Consider the following 15207-nt stretch of genomic DNA (forward strand, 5'->3'; position numbering starts at 1 on the left):
CACTAGAGAAGCAGCAGGGATATTTTCACATGATGAGCACTACCTGTTTGGGTCCCCTGCACCTGCAACCTCTGAACTCCTTAAAGCTGCCGTCTGTGCATCCCACACCACAGTTCCTTGGCTACTGATGAAATGTAATTAAGGAAAGAACAGCCAAATACCCTTGAAGCCAAACTGAAATATATGGCTTTATTTCAAAATCACACTAACTTAAACTGTTTTAATTTATAAGGGAGTTTCATTGTTCAAGTTGGTAGAATCCTGTCTCAGCTAAAACTGACAACAGATTTTATTGCAGATAAATCTTGAGGGATGTTCCTTCCTCTTGTATTGGCTTATTTAAACATAAATTAATTCCCTTTTTGCTCAGATAAATTAGCACATTATTTAGTGCTGTGTTCATTCCTGTATAATGCCTACTAATCATGAATGGATTTTCATTCTGTGCTGGTTTCCTAAGGTTAGAAAGCTGAAACTCTTACTTGAAAGGAATTTGTATTTTAGAGAACCATCATTACAATATTAGTTCAGTAGATTTCATTTTTTAAAAAATGGTTGATGACCTTGTGGAAGGCCACATGTTCTGAAATAGATAATAAATTCTAGATAGGTTCTGTGTGTGATATACAGTATATCTAAGAAGACCTAAGTATGACCTTTACCACCCTCTCCTCTTGCATATACGGCAGCTAAGTAGTTGGACCGTGTACAGTTCTGGTCGCCTCACCTCAAAATGGATATTACAGAGTTGGAAAAGGTTCAGAAAGGGGCAACCAATATGATCAAGGGGATGGAGCAACTCCCCTATAAAGAAAGGCTGCAATGTTTGAGACTTTTGTAACTTAGAAAAAGGCAAGTAAGAGGTGACATGATAGCTTATAAAATTATGCACAGTATGGAGAAAGTGGATAGAGAATTTCCCCCCTCCCTCTCTCATAACACTAGAACTCATAGACATCCAATGAAGCTGAGTGTTGGGAGAATCAGGGTGGATATTATTATTTTTTAAAAAATATGCTTTTTCACACAGCACATAATTAAACTATGGAACTCACTCCCACAGGAGGCACTAATGGCTACCAACTTGGATGGCTTTAAAAGAGCATTAGACAAATTCATGGAGGAGATGGTTCCTAGCCATGATGGCTATGCTCTGCCTCCACAGATCCTGAATACCCGTTTCTGGAAACCACAGAAGGAGAAAGAGCTCTTGTGTTTGAATCTGGTTTGCTTGTTTCCCATAGACAGGGATGCCAACTTGAATAAAATATTGGGGGAGCCTCATGTAACTGATCGCAAGACGTGGGGCACCCACACCATTTGAATGGTGATGCCCATTAACTTGGGGGGTGGGGAGCTCATATATTTTATTGGGGGGTGACAAAGGGACCTTGGCCCCTAGGAGTTGGCTCGTGTGTCTACAGGAAACTGTCCAGCCGCTGTGACAACAGGATATTGGATCTGATGTTGACAACTGGCCTGATCCCGCAGACTCTCCTTGTGTTCTTATTTCGATCTTTCGCCATCATAAGTGTATATGTACACTATAATTTGAGAAGAATCCCTGGAGTTCTGAGCAGATGTGTATGTTTCGGAGAGAGGGAGAGGTGATTTGCAATCGTTCCCAACGAAGGATCACAATGGCGGGAAGCAGCCCAGCAACCGCCACCCAACCTGCTCCTGGGTCCGCCCTGGCCGTTGCTGCAGCCCGCGCTCGTGACGCCACCGCGGGAGAGCAATGCTTATTATAGAGCCGTCTCTCTTCTTGTGGGTCTTAATAGCACACGGCGCTCTCTCGCGCCTCCCTCTTAGCGCGCCCGCCGTAAAGGTTTTAACTAACCACCCTGGAGAGCGCATCTGCGCGTGCGCAACTTAAAATTAAGTCCCTTTCCGAGGTACTGAAAGGGGCGGGAACTGACGGCGGCGGGCGCGCGGGGGGGGGGGGGAGAGAAGGATGGACGGCGGAAATGACGCCACGCGCGCGGCGTAAACAGTTCTCCGAGACCCTGGTAACGGAGCGTTGGCCTCTTGTGGCCAAAGAGCGCGGAGCGGGAAGCGTCGGCTTCGGTAGCAACAGTCGGCGTCGCTCGCTTGGGGGGGGGGGGGCGCTTTGCCCGCTTGTTTTCGAGGCGAATTCCGGGAGGGGAAGAGGAGCCCCCCCGAGCGAGAGAAACGGCGGGGGGGCGCTTCGCTCGGGCTCCCCTTCCCCTCGCGGGACCCGGGAAAGGGTCCCGCGGGGAGCACCGCTCCCAGAACGGGAGGAGGAAAGGCGCCGCTGTGAGGGGGAGACGGGCACGGAGAGCACGAGACGCGCGCTCCCCCCCCCCCCCGTCCTCGCTCGTTTATCCGTTGCCCCAGGGGGGGAGGTTTAAAAAGGAAACGGCAGCAGGAATCTCTGAGGAGCCCGCAGGGGGCGGCTTGTGGTTACCTCAGGAGATCCTTCCCCCACCGCCCCATCCTTTCCTCCCTTACCTGAACTGAAGGGCAAGGAGCGGGGAGTCTGTGGGTCCCTCACCCGCCTCCCCTCCCCACGAAAGAAAATGGTGCAGAAGGAGCCAGAGCGGCAAATAAGGCCGGGAGGGGGACGAGGGGAGACGCTGTGAGTGAGAGGAGGTAGCAGCGGGGACTGGAGGGGGGGAGGTGAAGAGGTAGTTTGACCTGCCCCCCCTCGCCTTCCCCCCCCTTCACCCCCCCCGCCGTCCTCTTTGCCACCAGCATTAGCTGCTTTCCATCTCTATCCTTGTCTTTTTCCTCCGCCTGCAACCTCAACAATCCCCCCTCCTCCCCCACCCCTATTTTCGTGTCACCCTCGCCCTTCTCCCCCCGGCGCTTGGCAGAGCGGTTGGCAGGGTTTCTTTGCTGTGGAAGATGGCGACACCAGGGATGAGCTGGCAGCAGCACTACTACAGCGGCAGCTCCTCGGGGAGCGCTGGAAAATTCACCACCTCCACTTCTTCGTCGGCCGCCTCCTCCCAGCTCGGCATGGAATATAATCAGGATCTCCATCTCAAAATGAGCAAGAAAATAGCGCAGCTCACCAAGGTAGGAGGGAGCCCTCCATCCCCTAAGCATCTCTCCCCCCATCCCAATTTAGTAGAGCATTCATTTGTTCTTTTCTTGCTCCCAAAAAATTAAAATTTTTCTGAACCTTAAAAAGTGTGTTTAAAAGCCTGCATTGGAGAGAGTAAAGTCTCAGTTGTGCTGTCCACTTAAATCTTACAAAATTTCTTGTAAGAGAGGGCTGCATTAATTTTACAATAGCTGTTGTGTCAGTTATTGCAGAGAGTACCTTGATAAGGTTGTGTCTAGTGTTGCACTTATTTCTCTATATCCACTTAATAGAAGAACCCTTCTAATAGCAATACTAATATTTATCATTGTCCCTCTTTAAGCATAAAAGTTGCATCTGTTCTTAGGGTAGCATTTGTGTGGAACAAGGGCTACAATCCTATGCACAGTCACTTGCTAGTCAACCCTATTGAACACAATTGGATTTACTTATGAGTAAACATGCATAGGCTCAGGTTGCATGTTTTGTCTTATGTTTGGAATCCTGTTACGTATCATCTCATGTGTTTAAATTGCTGTCTTGTTATAGATCTCTGGCTTTAACATTGGTGCTTTCATTTATGCAAGTAGTAAGGTTTTTTTTAGCTCCTATTGTATAATTCTTTTTGCATAATAATTCCACAGAATGAATCACTCTAGAATAATTTTAATGGTGATTTAGATTGTTGTCAACTTTCTTAAAGCCTACCTGTTTAATTTTAAGCTTTTCATTCCTCATAACAGTTTACAAAAGGTAAAGCATAACGTAATACAAAAGAAAGATCCAACAAAAAAGAAAAGTAGCAGTATTGTACAGCAAAAAACTGTGAACACAGCAATTGTTAGATCTCAAGGGCGAACTGAAACTAAAAGTGTTTACCTCCCTTCAGAAAGCCAGCAGGGAGGATGCTAATTAACTTTTCTTAGGAGAGTTACATAGTATCAGGGCTGCTACAAAAAAGACAGGGCCCCTGGTGGAGGCTAAAAAAGTCTGCCTTTTAGATGGATTCCAGAGCAGGGCCTCTTTAGAAGATCCAAGTAATGTACTATAGCATTGGCATGTGAGATACAACTGGTGAGAACCAGAATTCCAGACTTCTTGTTCAAGTGCACTTTTCTGGCATATTTTAGTAAATACCTTACAAAAATATGTTGGCCATCCACACCTTTCCTGCTCAAGTTGACTGGGATAGAAGATGGGTCCACAGTCCTACTTTGGAGCTGGTGCTCCAGGCTGGAATCAGATCTGATGCTGTAATGTGATTCCGAGCTGATTCAGCCCCTCTACATCCCTGTAAATGCTCTATTTGGGAGAGTGTCTGCATAGTTCCACCAGCTTTTTCTGCTTGCCCATGTACTAGAGCTTGCTTCCTGGAATAATGTAATGTAAGGTCAGTGCCTATAAACCTTTAGCATGGAAGCATAGTAAGTTTGGGAAAGAAAAACAAAGATATAGATATTTCTTTGTACAGTACTCTAAAGCCAGGAACAGTGTTCTTTAACCTTATTTAAGGATGGCTATTTAATGAAGTGCAAAACTTTATCCCAAGGAAAAAGAATGCTCAGGCTATCCAGCCTAAACTGGTAGATTTGGGGATGGGTTAAGGTGTATGTTTATCAGCCTCTGTAAATGTATACAGTTGTAATCCTGTACTCTTTGTTCAAAACATTGTGGCAAGTTTGTTTTATGCTAATAAATCTGTGGATGATTTGGTGGTGTTGGGCAATTGTGTTTTGAAAAAGTGGGAGACGGATGGTAATTTAGAGTAATAATAATATCTGTACTAAAAGGGGTATGTTAAGTTTTATGTATATATGAAAAAAAAATATTTTATGCTAATGTAACAAATGCTTATATTAATTCCAATGAGAGTTGGTCGCTTTGGAGTCTCTTGATATTTGTATGTGTTTTTAATGTATATCCTGCTTTTTACACATCTTGAATTGGCTTACAAAGATAAAAGATGCAGGAGAAATTCAATATCATACTTTTCCAGCCTTTCTGTCAACACAAACATTTTGTTTGGCCAACGGAAAGATCTTTCCTCTCCTCCATCTGTGTGCTATGCTGAGGGTTCTCCTAAACTCCCAGAGCCAGTTTGAAGTGCATGGGGGAGCAGAGGGAAGTCCCACTGCATTAGCAGAAGTCCTTGCTGTGGGAGGTTGGATATGATGTGGGATGTTGGATATGATGAACCTTTGTATGATACAGCAGGCTCTTGTGTTAAAATACAATAAAGTGTATAGGAGGGCATTAACTTTGTAACTTCATCTCCATGCCATTTGAGGAAACTTGGATGTTCTAAGTTATTAAAAATGCACAATATACAGACTGTGTGTCACAAAGGGGAATCTGATGTGGCCTGTGGGTATATGAAATAGTTATTTTGTATAAAGTTACAGCAAAAAGGTACAGTGGTACCTCTGGATGCGAACGGGATCCGTTCCAGAGCCCCGTTCGCATCCTGAAGCGAACACAACCTGCGCAGGTTGTGATTTGTCGCTTCTGCGCATGCGCGTGATGTCATTTTGAACATCTGCGCGAGCGGCGAAACCCAGAAGTAACATGTTCCATTACTTCCGGGTCACCGTGGAGCACAACCCCAAAACGCTCAACCCAAAGCTATTTCAACTCGAGGTATGACTGTACTTGGGCTCTGTAGGAAGTGCCTTCCTTCTTTGCTAAATGCAGTGTAGACAAGTTAGAGCTACAATAAAATGTTGCATTCTACTGCTGTTCAGTATACCTTATTCAAGTCCTCCCCCCATCCCACATTCAGCATTCTGTGTGTACTGAACGTGTTCAGTCCTCATTTGAATTTTTCTGGGGTTCTCCGCCTTTTGTGGGTGTTAGTAAAAAAAATTGTGTTAATAGGTCTGCTCATGCCTTCCTTTTGTATGGTTTTAGCTACTGATGTGATGGCATTCAGATGATTTAACTGAAAATAGAAGGACTGAGTGAGACGCCACAATAAAATGTTAATTGTGTGGGATGTTGTGTCCTCTTGCTTCTTCCCCATTGAACATTTCACTACTTTGAATTTTTGTTCCTTCAAAGCTTCAACTTAGCTAGGTAGTTGCCCAGAGCAAAAACCCTTTCTGGCTGAGAATTGATGGCTAGAAGCCCTTGAAGACACAAACTAGGCTGACTGTCAGCTAATTGGATCTACACCCTTGGAAGTTCTTCCTTTCCAAGTGTGGAAGCTGCCCAGAGCAAGAAGAGCTTTCCAGCAAGCTACATTGATAGCAACATCACTTTCTAGCCTGTGCTGTTTGCCACCCCGCACATACAAGAACCTCCCTGTAGAGTAGTAATAATAATAATAATTTTTATTTATACCCCGCCCTCCCCAGCCAAGGCTGGACTCAGGGCGGCTAACAAGCAATAATAAAAACAAGTTGAATGAATACAACTTAAAAACAAATTTAAAATACATTAAAATATTGAAACATTAAAATATTAAAATGTAGCCTCATTGCAGGAGGAGAAAGGAAAAGAAAGGGGGAGGGAATGAAATTGGCTCCAGGGCAAAGGCCAGGCGGAACAACTCTGCCTTACAGGCCCTGTGGAAACAAAGCAGATCCTTCAGGGCCCTGGCCTCATGTGGTAGAGCGTTCCACCAGGCCGGAGCCAGAGTTGAAAAGGCCCTGGCTCTGGTTGAAGCCAATCTAACTTCCTTAGGGCCCGGGACCACTAGGGTGTTGCTATTTATGGACCTTGAGGCTCTCCGTGGGACATACCGGGAGAGGCGGTCCCGTAGGTACAAGGGTCCTAGGCCGTGAAGGTGAGTAGCAGCAACCTCCTGCCTTGTAAGCCTTGGCTCCCCCTTGCTTCCCTGTGCTTCCTCTGAGACAGAAGGCACAACCACCCTGTAATACGACATCTGCGCCCCCACCCCTGAAATATTAAAACAAAGTCCTGCTTGTTTGAGGTAGCCATCAGCCACTGCTGAAACTTGCTTTTCCTCTTTGACAACCTTGTAGGCCTTCACCTTTCATTCACTCATCCCTCTCATCCATATAATTTTGAATTGATTGTATTACAAATAGTAATATTGTAAGAATAGCAGAGTGAACATGAATACAGTATATACACCATACAGTATGTGAGGTTATTCACAACATTTTCAAACTCAATTGACGAAATCAAAAGTGTATGACATATGTTTTCTCTCTGTGTCTTACCCCTCCCTCTTGTGCAGCTGCACACATAAACAGTGTTGTCATTGTTTAATTTGTAGGTTGTTGATTAAAAAAACATAGGCAGCAAAAAGCATTTTGTACTTCTGCAGATCTCAGGATTCACCAGCCCTGCTGATATCTCATGTGTGGATGGTGCTGTTTTGGTTGCAGCACTCAGTATATAGGATGAAGATGTCACAAAGTCTACACTGGAATTGAGTTCCAGCAAATTTTAAGGCGTCTCACATACTAAACGTGCCCTGAATTTGGTGAGCAAAATCCTTCTTGCAAAGGGGTGGTCATTTCTTGTATGCAGTGACCCTTCACTATCATGTTCTAGGTCCAGTGCTTACACACTACTCTCCTAATGAGGGAACATTAGAAATGAAATCTTCTCTGGTAGCCTTCCCTCTGTCACAAATTGTTGTAGGCAAACTGCTGGAGGATTTTGCAGAACTGACTTGCTTTGTTCTGGTCTGTACTTCTGGAGAGGAGAGGAATGGAAGCAGCAGTCCTCAGCTTTATTTATATATTTATTTATTGTATCGAATTATAGACCACTTAATATCTGAAAGATCTCAAAGTAGTTTACAATAAATATATAACTGTATTTATATATACACATAAATACAATAACCATGTGCAAACAACCAGAAAATGGGCTGAGCTTTATTCACAGTTGGTTGGATCCTACATATTGTGACTTGGTTTTTACTTTTGGAATGGGCTTATCTGCTTGCCACAAAACCATACCCTCATGGATGCTCATGGGAATCAATGGATCCTAAGGGACAGCATGGGATGCTGGGGGTTGGGTGGGAAGCTGCAGTTGGATGGGTAATAAATGAGAATTAGGAACCTCCCTGGGGAGAGCAGAATTACCTCTTGTTCTGCAAGCAGCCTAATCCAGTATATGAAACTCATTTGTCCCACCACCTCTGTGACATATGAATTACCCATAAAAGCTTGAATAACTAATGTCAACTATTTCTGTACCAGGGCTACATGAATAAAAGGTATCTTGTGCTTTAAATGTAATGGATGTGTTCCCAAATATGTTAACTTCAAATACATGCATAAAGTTTCTTCAGGTTTGTGTAGTGTTTCTTTGTCTTGAGAGAGGAAGGGAAATAAACACTCCTTGTTGTAGAATGAATCTTTGTTCCTTTTACCAATTAATGTATTGGAGTGGAAATGCTGGCAACTTGCCTGGACTGTAACAAACATTTCAGACTGACAGACTTGTCTATGTGAAAATGCTTATGACAGAGCTCCTTTCTTTTCGTCTGTAGTAGTTAGGCTTCAATGAGTGTAGACAATTCACCCAAAGTAAAATTTCAAAATAATAATTGCATTGGTCTGTAATAACAATGCAAAAAGGGTATGACATCTTGGAGACTGACTACTTTTGTATAATAGTAGGATCTTTCGTCAGGTCTGAGAAGATGGAAAGCATAGGTTTTATCCAACTAAGTCACACTCAGAGTAGAAGACACATTGAAATGCATGGACTAAAGTTAGTGAAGTTTGTTGATATTTCTGTGGGTCTGCTCTGCATATCACTAACAATGGATACATGAAATCCTACAGTTTGCTGCTGATTATGCTCTAATACAGCATAGCATTGTTTAACTTTTGTAATGGTTACTGGACTATATGTACACGTGTCTTTGTAAGTCAGAGTTCTTCAGCAGCTCAGCAAATAGCATATGTTCCAGATTCTTTAATCTGCAGTTTGTACAAATTAGTTTTGAGGAGGAGTTCTAAAGTCAATGAAACTCTAAAGACAGGAATAATCTTCATTTCTCAGGGCTGATGCAAAACATTGCACTGCCAGAGTTGGGTGGACCATGTCACCTTTTCTTCCTCACTGCTTTGGCTCCTCTACTACTTGCTCACTCCTGTGGTGTAAGTTCTCAATTTCTCACTCTGAGGAAAGTGCCCTTTCTCAGAGTGAGGTATTATGAGCAAGGTCACACAGCACCTTGAGGTGCTGCTGTTTTGACACAACAGTGCCAGATTTACTTTTTAGAAGTAACTTTTTCTTCAGAGTGAGGAAAGGACTGTGCTGCCAAGTTAGTGCCGGGCAGGTAGGTGGCAACAGTGGTGGATGGCTGGGTGTGAGCAGAGGCAGTGGTGGTCTGCTAGTCAGGGCAGTCAGATGGTGATTGAGGGTACGATCCACTGCCCCCATCCATATCTGAACCTCATGGCTCATAAGGCCAGGCCTGACAGTCCATTGCTACTTCTGTCAATATATCTTTCACCATAAGGAGTTTGACGAAATGTGTTTAATCAACCAGGAATCCTGGCTTAAAATACACTCTGCTGTGTCAGCTTCAAACAATGGATCATAAATTTGCCTTGTTAACGAACCATTGTTTTAAACCAGGATCACTGCATTCTACATAATGCTAAGCCAAACGTCTTTAAAAGCAAAAACTTATGTGGATGTTCTTCTGCTGTCTGCACAGGAGATGGGAGTGTGGAATGTGCAAGCTCAATGTTTCATTTGATTCATGGAGGCTCATCCACATAGTGCTAGACTATGGTTTGCGAGAACCATCTATGCCTCCACAGTCAGTGTCTTCTGCTTCCACGTTGCATATGGCACGCACACAGGTCCATCTGTCTAATTTTCATTCGTGAAAATCCATGTAGAATCCTTCTGCATGTAATTTACAAAGGAATCCTGTGCATGTTGGCTGCATTGCTGCATTAGCATGCTGGTGATCACAGTTAAATGGGTACAACAGCGATGAAGTGTGGGCAACTGGTCTCTATTCCAAACTGGTTATTACCAACCTAATGCAAATGCAAGTACTTACAGTATGTTGATCTAAGTACCATACTCCTTACATGTACTGCCCTCTTGTACAAGTTTCTCTGAGTCAAGCCAATTAGTATTCTGCACAGTTGTATATATGCAGAATTTTAATGAGCATGCATTTTCTTGGGTCAGCTTCTTTTAGTAATCAAGCATTCTGGAAGCCAAAACTTTGTTTCTATGCTAAGAAGATAAATACAAAACAAAGCCGTGTGAGAGAAGCTTCCTTGAATTTATCTACTTCTGTGCTGTGGTTGAATATCTATTGTAATCATATGGATGCTTATATCCTCAAACAATGGTAGGATTTGGGTCAGAGAGTTTCCCTAAGATAGCTCTCCCCCCGCAAAAAAAAAAAAAAAATCCTTACAGCATAGATGGCTTCAATGCTCAAAAACCTTCCAGAAATATGTGAACAAATGGAACTTTTTATGTTCATTTTTTAAGGTGTTTGGTCAGAGATCATGCCATGGAGTCTCATAAGAGAACACTACCCTGGATATAAGGCGCTATGATTTGTAATGGTCCAGAACTTAGTTTGAGGCACACACCTTTTGTTCCGTATTCATTTATACATGTGCTAGCAAGGGGACAGTATGATTCACAGGGTTCCAGTGGCTTAGCGCAAATGAGCAAATGTGCCTGTTTCTGGAGGAAAGATTGGAGCTACAGTGCTCCTCTCACAGCCCTACTGCTTTACTAATTGTTGGGCTAAACCATAGTAAGGCTTAGCATTTCAACCAAACCCAGGTTTTTGTCTTTTCTCCCCCAGACAAACCACAAATAATAAATTAAGAACAAACCTTGGTTACAGCTAGGGATGCATATTCTAGGGTGAAGTGTGCATATAAATGCATATACAGTGGTACCTCTGGTTACGAACTTAATTCGTTCCGGAGGTCCGTTCTTAACCTGAAACCGTTCTTAACCAGAGGTACCACTTTAGCTAATGGGGCCTCCTGCTGCTGCACGATTTCTGTTCTCATCCTGAGGTAAAGTTCTTAACCCGAGGTACTACTTCTGGGTTAGCGGAGTCTGTAACCTGAAGTGTTTGTAACCCGAGGTACCATTGTAATTCCAAAAATAGCATAGGAACATGCATTATATCAGGAAAAATTATTTGCAAAAATAGTATATTAGGTAAAATCCTATACAAAAATTTGTACATTAGGAAAAATCTCAACTAAAATCCTGATGAGTTTCCTTGAGAATTTTTTTTTTTTTAAATGAGAAACTGAAATTGACATATAAAAAAAGGAATAGAGGGGGGAATGGATTTGGGAAGTTAGCAAGGGAATAATTTATAAATTATGTTACATATGATGATATGATGGGTGAGAAAGGGACTCACAACGTTGTGATCTGGGAGGCAGAATAGTATTTATTGAGTTGTATAAAAAAATTAAACCAATGCTGTCATTTCTGCTCAGGATATTGGCTAAGGGAGCAATCCTTATGCACAAGAAAGGGGCATAAAGCAAAGTGTTGTAAATTAAGCTGGAGTAAATTTACACCAGATCCAAAGTCCAATCACCAATGGGACTACAAACCTTTAGCTGTCACAAAATGCTATGGATCATCTTACTGAACTGGGCCAGAATTTACTGAGCTGTTGGAAAACCTTCAGTATAGGTTTGGAAATTTGAGATTCCTCTTCTTACCTTTTCACCTACTTTATAGCACAAATATTTATATGTGCACCCAGAAGTAAGTCCCACTGAGTTAAATGGGGCTGATTCTCACGTAGGATAGCAGCCTCAGTCACTTTGCAAGTTTTACATTTACAGAAAACAAGTCTTTTGAAAGCCCTAACATGTTGGCATTACACCTCAACACTCTGGAAGTCTTTTAAAAAGCAATTTGAGCCAAATATTCTGGATTGTCATCCTAGCAGATTGAGCATTCACAAAAATCATTTGAAAATGAATTGTGGGAGTATATAATCTGTAGACATCCTTCATACAGTTTAGTCTTCTTTATACTGCTGCAAGTTTTACTTTTTGTTTATTAGTAATGATGTTTTATGTTCCATTTCACCCCACAGTTTTTCTAATAGTCTATGTTGGAAAGTCTAAATAGTGTTTATTATCAAATAGTGTGAAACCCAAAGCAATCATGTTATCTTGTTGCTAAAATAAATGTTGGGAATTAAGTATCCTATATATTTAAAGCTCCCCAAATATGTTTTCTTGCTACATGGAACAATAAAAATTATATTAATTGACATTTTCTCCTACCATTTTGCAAGGGGAAAAAATCCAAACAAAAGAAGACTGTTGAGTGTACATCATCAGTTTGGTAGGCATAGCGTAATTGAAGTCTCAGTTTTGTTGTTGGTCAGATTTTCTAACTCAGTGGATGAAAAAGTTATATCCTAATTGCTTAGGTACTGATGACAGCAACAGTTTATTTAAAGAGGAAAATTCACTGCAGCCTTTGCCACTGTTTTATTTCCTACCATCTCTTAAAACAATAAGCATGAGCCCTGAACGTGGCATCATCTCCTCTAGTCATGGTCTACCTGTCTAGCTATGCTTTTATTTTGTGTCACAGGGGTGACATAGATAACTGGAATTCAATATGATAATTTTAATATTATAATCTGATTTTTGTCATATCTCTCTTCTTACTCAAGGTAACAGCTGGCTAACATTTGTTCTAGTAGCTGCTCCAATACTATTATAGCTTGAAGTTGAATGCGAGTTTATTTTTAGTTCCTGTCTTGAATGCTGCTCAGTAACTAATTAACAAAGTAATTACATTTTATGATTATCTGCCTGCTACTTTGTCTGTAATACCATGATAAGTTGCATTTTTTCAATGCAACTGAGTAGATAACCTTAGCATTCATTTATAAATATCACAAAGAAACACAAATTGCGACTTTGATGTGACAAGATCAGGCATTAAGATGAGCTGCTGCTGAATGTCTTTACAATCCAAATGAAAGATGCTTAACTTTGGATCAAGAAATATCTTGAGTGAGTGGAAAAGCCGCTTGTATAAGGCAGTCCCCCACCCAACAAAATTCTTCCAATTTTCCCATTCTGCTGCAGCTCCTGCTATACCCACACCTTTCCTGCAGGACCATTAGCCCCCTTCTAGTAGTAATTTGTAGAGGAGAGTGGAGCCAGGAAAACCTATTGTGTGAGACTATAGAATCCACTGCTCACTCAGTCTTCCTTAAGCTGTGGTTCTGAGCATGCATACTTGAACATAAGTGCTGTTTTAAAATACTAGGAATAACAGCGCTCAAACAGCCAGAATTCCAAGGTGTGTGATGCTTTCCATGCTCACTAGCTTTATTACATGCTTTATTACATCCCCTTTCCAGTTGCATCCCCCATCCCATAAAATCATCCCCTGAAGGTCAGCATTCTTTGGTGCAGCAGAAAGGCAATCATGAGTATAAGCCTGTTGCCTGAGTGTACGAGCTTCTCTAAATTTCTCCACTCTGATTAGAATCAGATTTTATTTAAAATATTCTATGCATAATACTTAGCAATGAAAAATACTTTAGAAGCAGTGGGTATTCAACTAAGTGTTACTCAAGAATAGACTGATTAAAATTAATGAACATTACTAAATTATGCCCCTTTATTTCAGGGGGTCTATGTAAAACTTAGTTGAATGCCACCCAATATGAAAATGTGAACTTGGTATATCAACATACATACAGAATCTGTACATATTCAGTAACATACAGTGGCAAACACCCGTTGTAAAGCTACCACCACATACATATTTGGGTAAATGCCTCCAAGCACAAGTACAAATTCTTAGACTAAGTTATTTGCCTTGAGACTTTCGCCCAAACATATTGAAGCCACAGTTCTATAAGTTTTTTACATCATTTGCTTGCTAAAGATGTTCAGTTTTTAGACATTGAGTTACCGTAATTTATAAACATGACCTTTTAGCTTGCAATTTTAAAAGTTTGTTTAAAGAAGTGTTTTATATTGTCAATTCTTACAATATAACATGGGCGTACAACAGTATATACAATAAAATATAAAACACCATTAAAAAAAGTACAAAACAGATAAAAATGACTGGCTGACCAATTAATTCAAACAGTTGTATAGGCCTGTCTATATAAAAGTTCTTCAAGGGACACATGGCAATGAAAAATGAGAGTGCCTGCAAAATCTCTGATAGAACAATGTTCCATAGCCTGAGATCAGTAACACTAAATCCCCAGTTTCTAGTGGAGGCCTATTAAAGGTAAAGGGACCCCTGACTATTAGGTCCAGTCGTGACCGACTCTGGGGTTGCGGTGTTCATCTTGCTTTATTGGTCGAGAGAGCCGGCATACAGCTTCCGGGTCATGTGGCCAGCATCACTAAGCCGCTTCTGGCAAACCAGAGCAGCGCACGGAAACATCGTTTACCTTCCCGCCAGAGTGATACCTATTTATCTACTTGCACTTTGACTTGCTTTCGAACTGCTAGGTTGGCAGGAGCAGGGACTGAGCAACGGGAGCTCACCCCGTTGCGGGGATTCGAACCGCCGACCTTCTGATCATCAAGTCCTAGGCTCTGTGGTTTAACCCAAAGTGCCACCCGCATCCCTGGAGGCCTATTAGACCTCTGTAAAATGTAGGGCAACTAGTGAAGGAAGGTGAGGACAGGTGACCTCACCTAGGCCCGAAGTCACCCCCCACCAAAGCAGGCTCAAAGCTTCTCAAAGCTTTTCAAAATCATTTTCTCAGCAGCTAAGCATCAGAAACATTCCGCTTGCTGTAACTAAAATGATTGCAATAAGGTAGAGAACAGAGCCCATTGTCTTCTCAGGCCTTTCTCAGAACCACATTGCAACTTGCTTTCTGTCCGGGAACCATGCCAGAACAAGAGATTGAAACATATCTGAACACTCTGAAACCCCTTTCCTGGGAAGGGCGCCAAGAGTCCCAAAAGAGTCCCAAAGCAGGAGCTTTCTGTTGATGCTCAGAGGAACTCAGGGGCAGGACTCCTGAGGGAGGAGAAAGGAGGAGGGAACTAGAAGGGTATATATGCTTGTGCACATGATTGTGAACTCGTGCATGCTTTTGTGGACTATCACACTTGCTCCTTCTACCAGTTCATGGATGGTAGAAATAAAAGCCTTTTCTCCTAAACTATTCCTTGAGTGTCTGTTGACTCCCACTTCCC

At 42.2% G+C, this 15207-nt stretch overlaps 1 protein-coding gene across 9 annotated transcripts in view; it reads left to right on the forward strand.

Moving 5' to 3' along the window:
• The first annotated feature begins 1983 nt into the window (after positions 1–1983).
• Positions 1984–15207, forward strand: part of FAM184A (family with sequence similarity 184 member A) — a 65089-nt gene continuing 51865 nt past the window's right edge. For 8 of the 9 annotated variants that reach the window (XR_013392267.1, XM_077926046.1, XM_077926051.1 and 5 more), the window contains exon 1: positions 2016–3042. Coding sequence is in view for 8 of the 9 variants with exons in the window: in XM_077926046.1 (XP_077782172.1) it covers positions 2869–3042 (174 nt within the window). In the remaining variant the exon portion in view is untranslated. Of the gene's footprint in view, positions 3043–15207 lie in introns of all 9 variants that reach the window. The other variant, XM_077926047.1, reaches the window with a different exon arrangement.

Source organism: Podarcis muralis, chromosome 3, assembly GCF_964188315.1.
Source record: "Podarcis muralis chromosome 3, rPodMur119.hap1.1, whole genome shotgun sequence".
Taxonomy (NCBI): Eukaryota; Metazoa; Chordata; class Lepidosauria; order Squamata; family Lacertidae; genus Podarcis; species Podarcis muralis.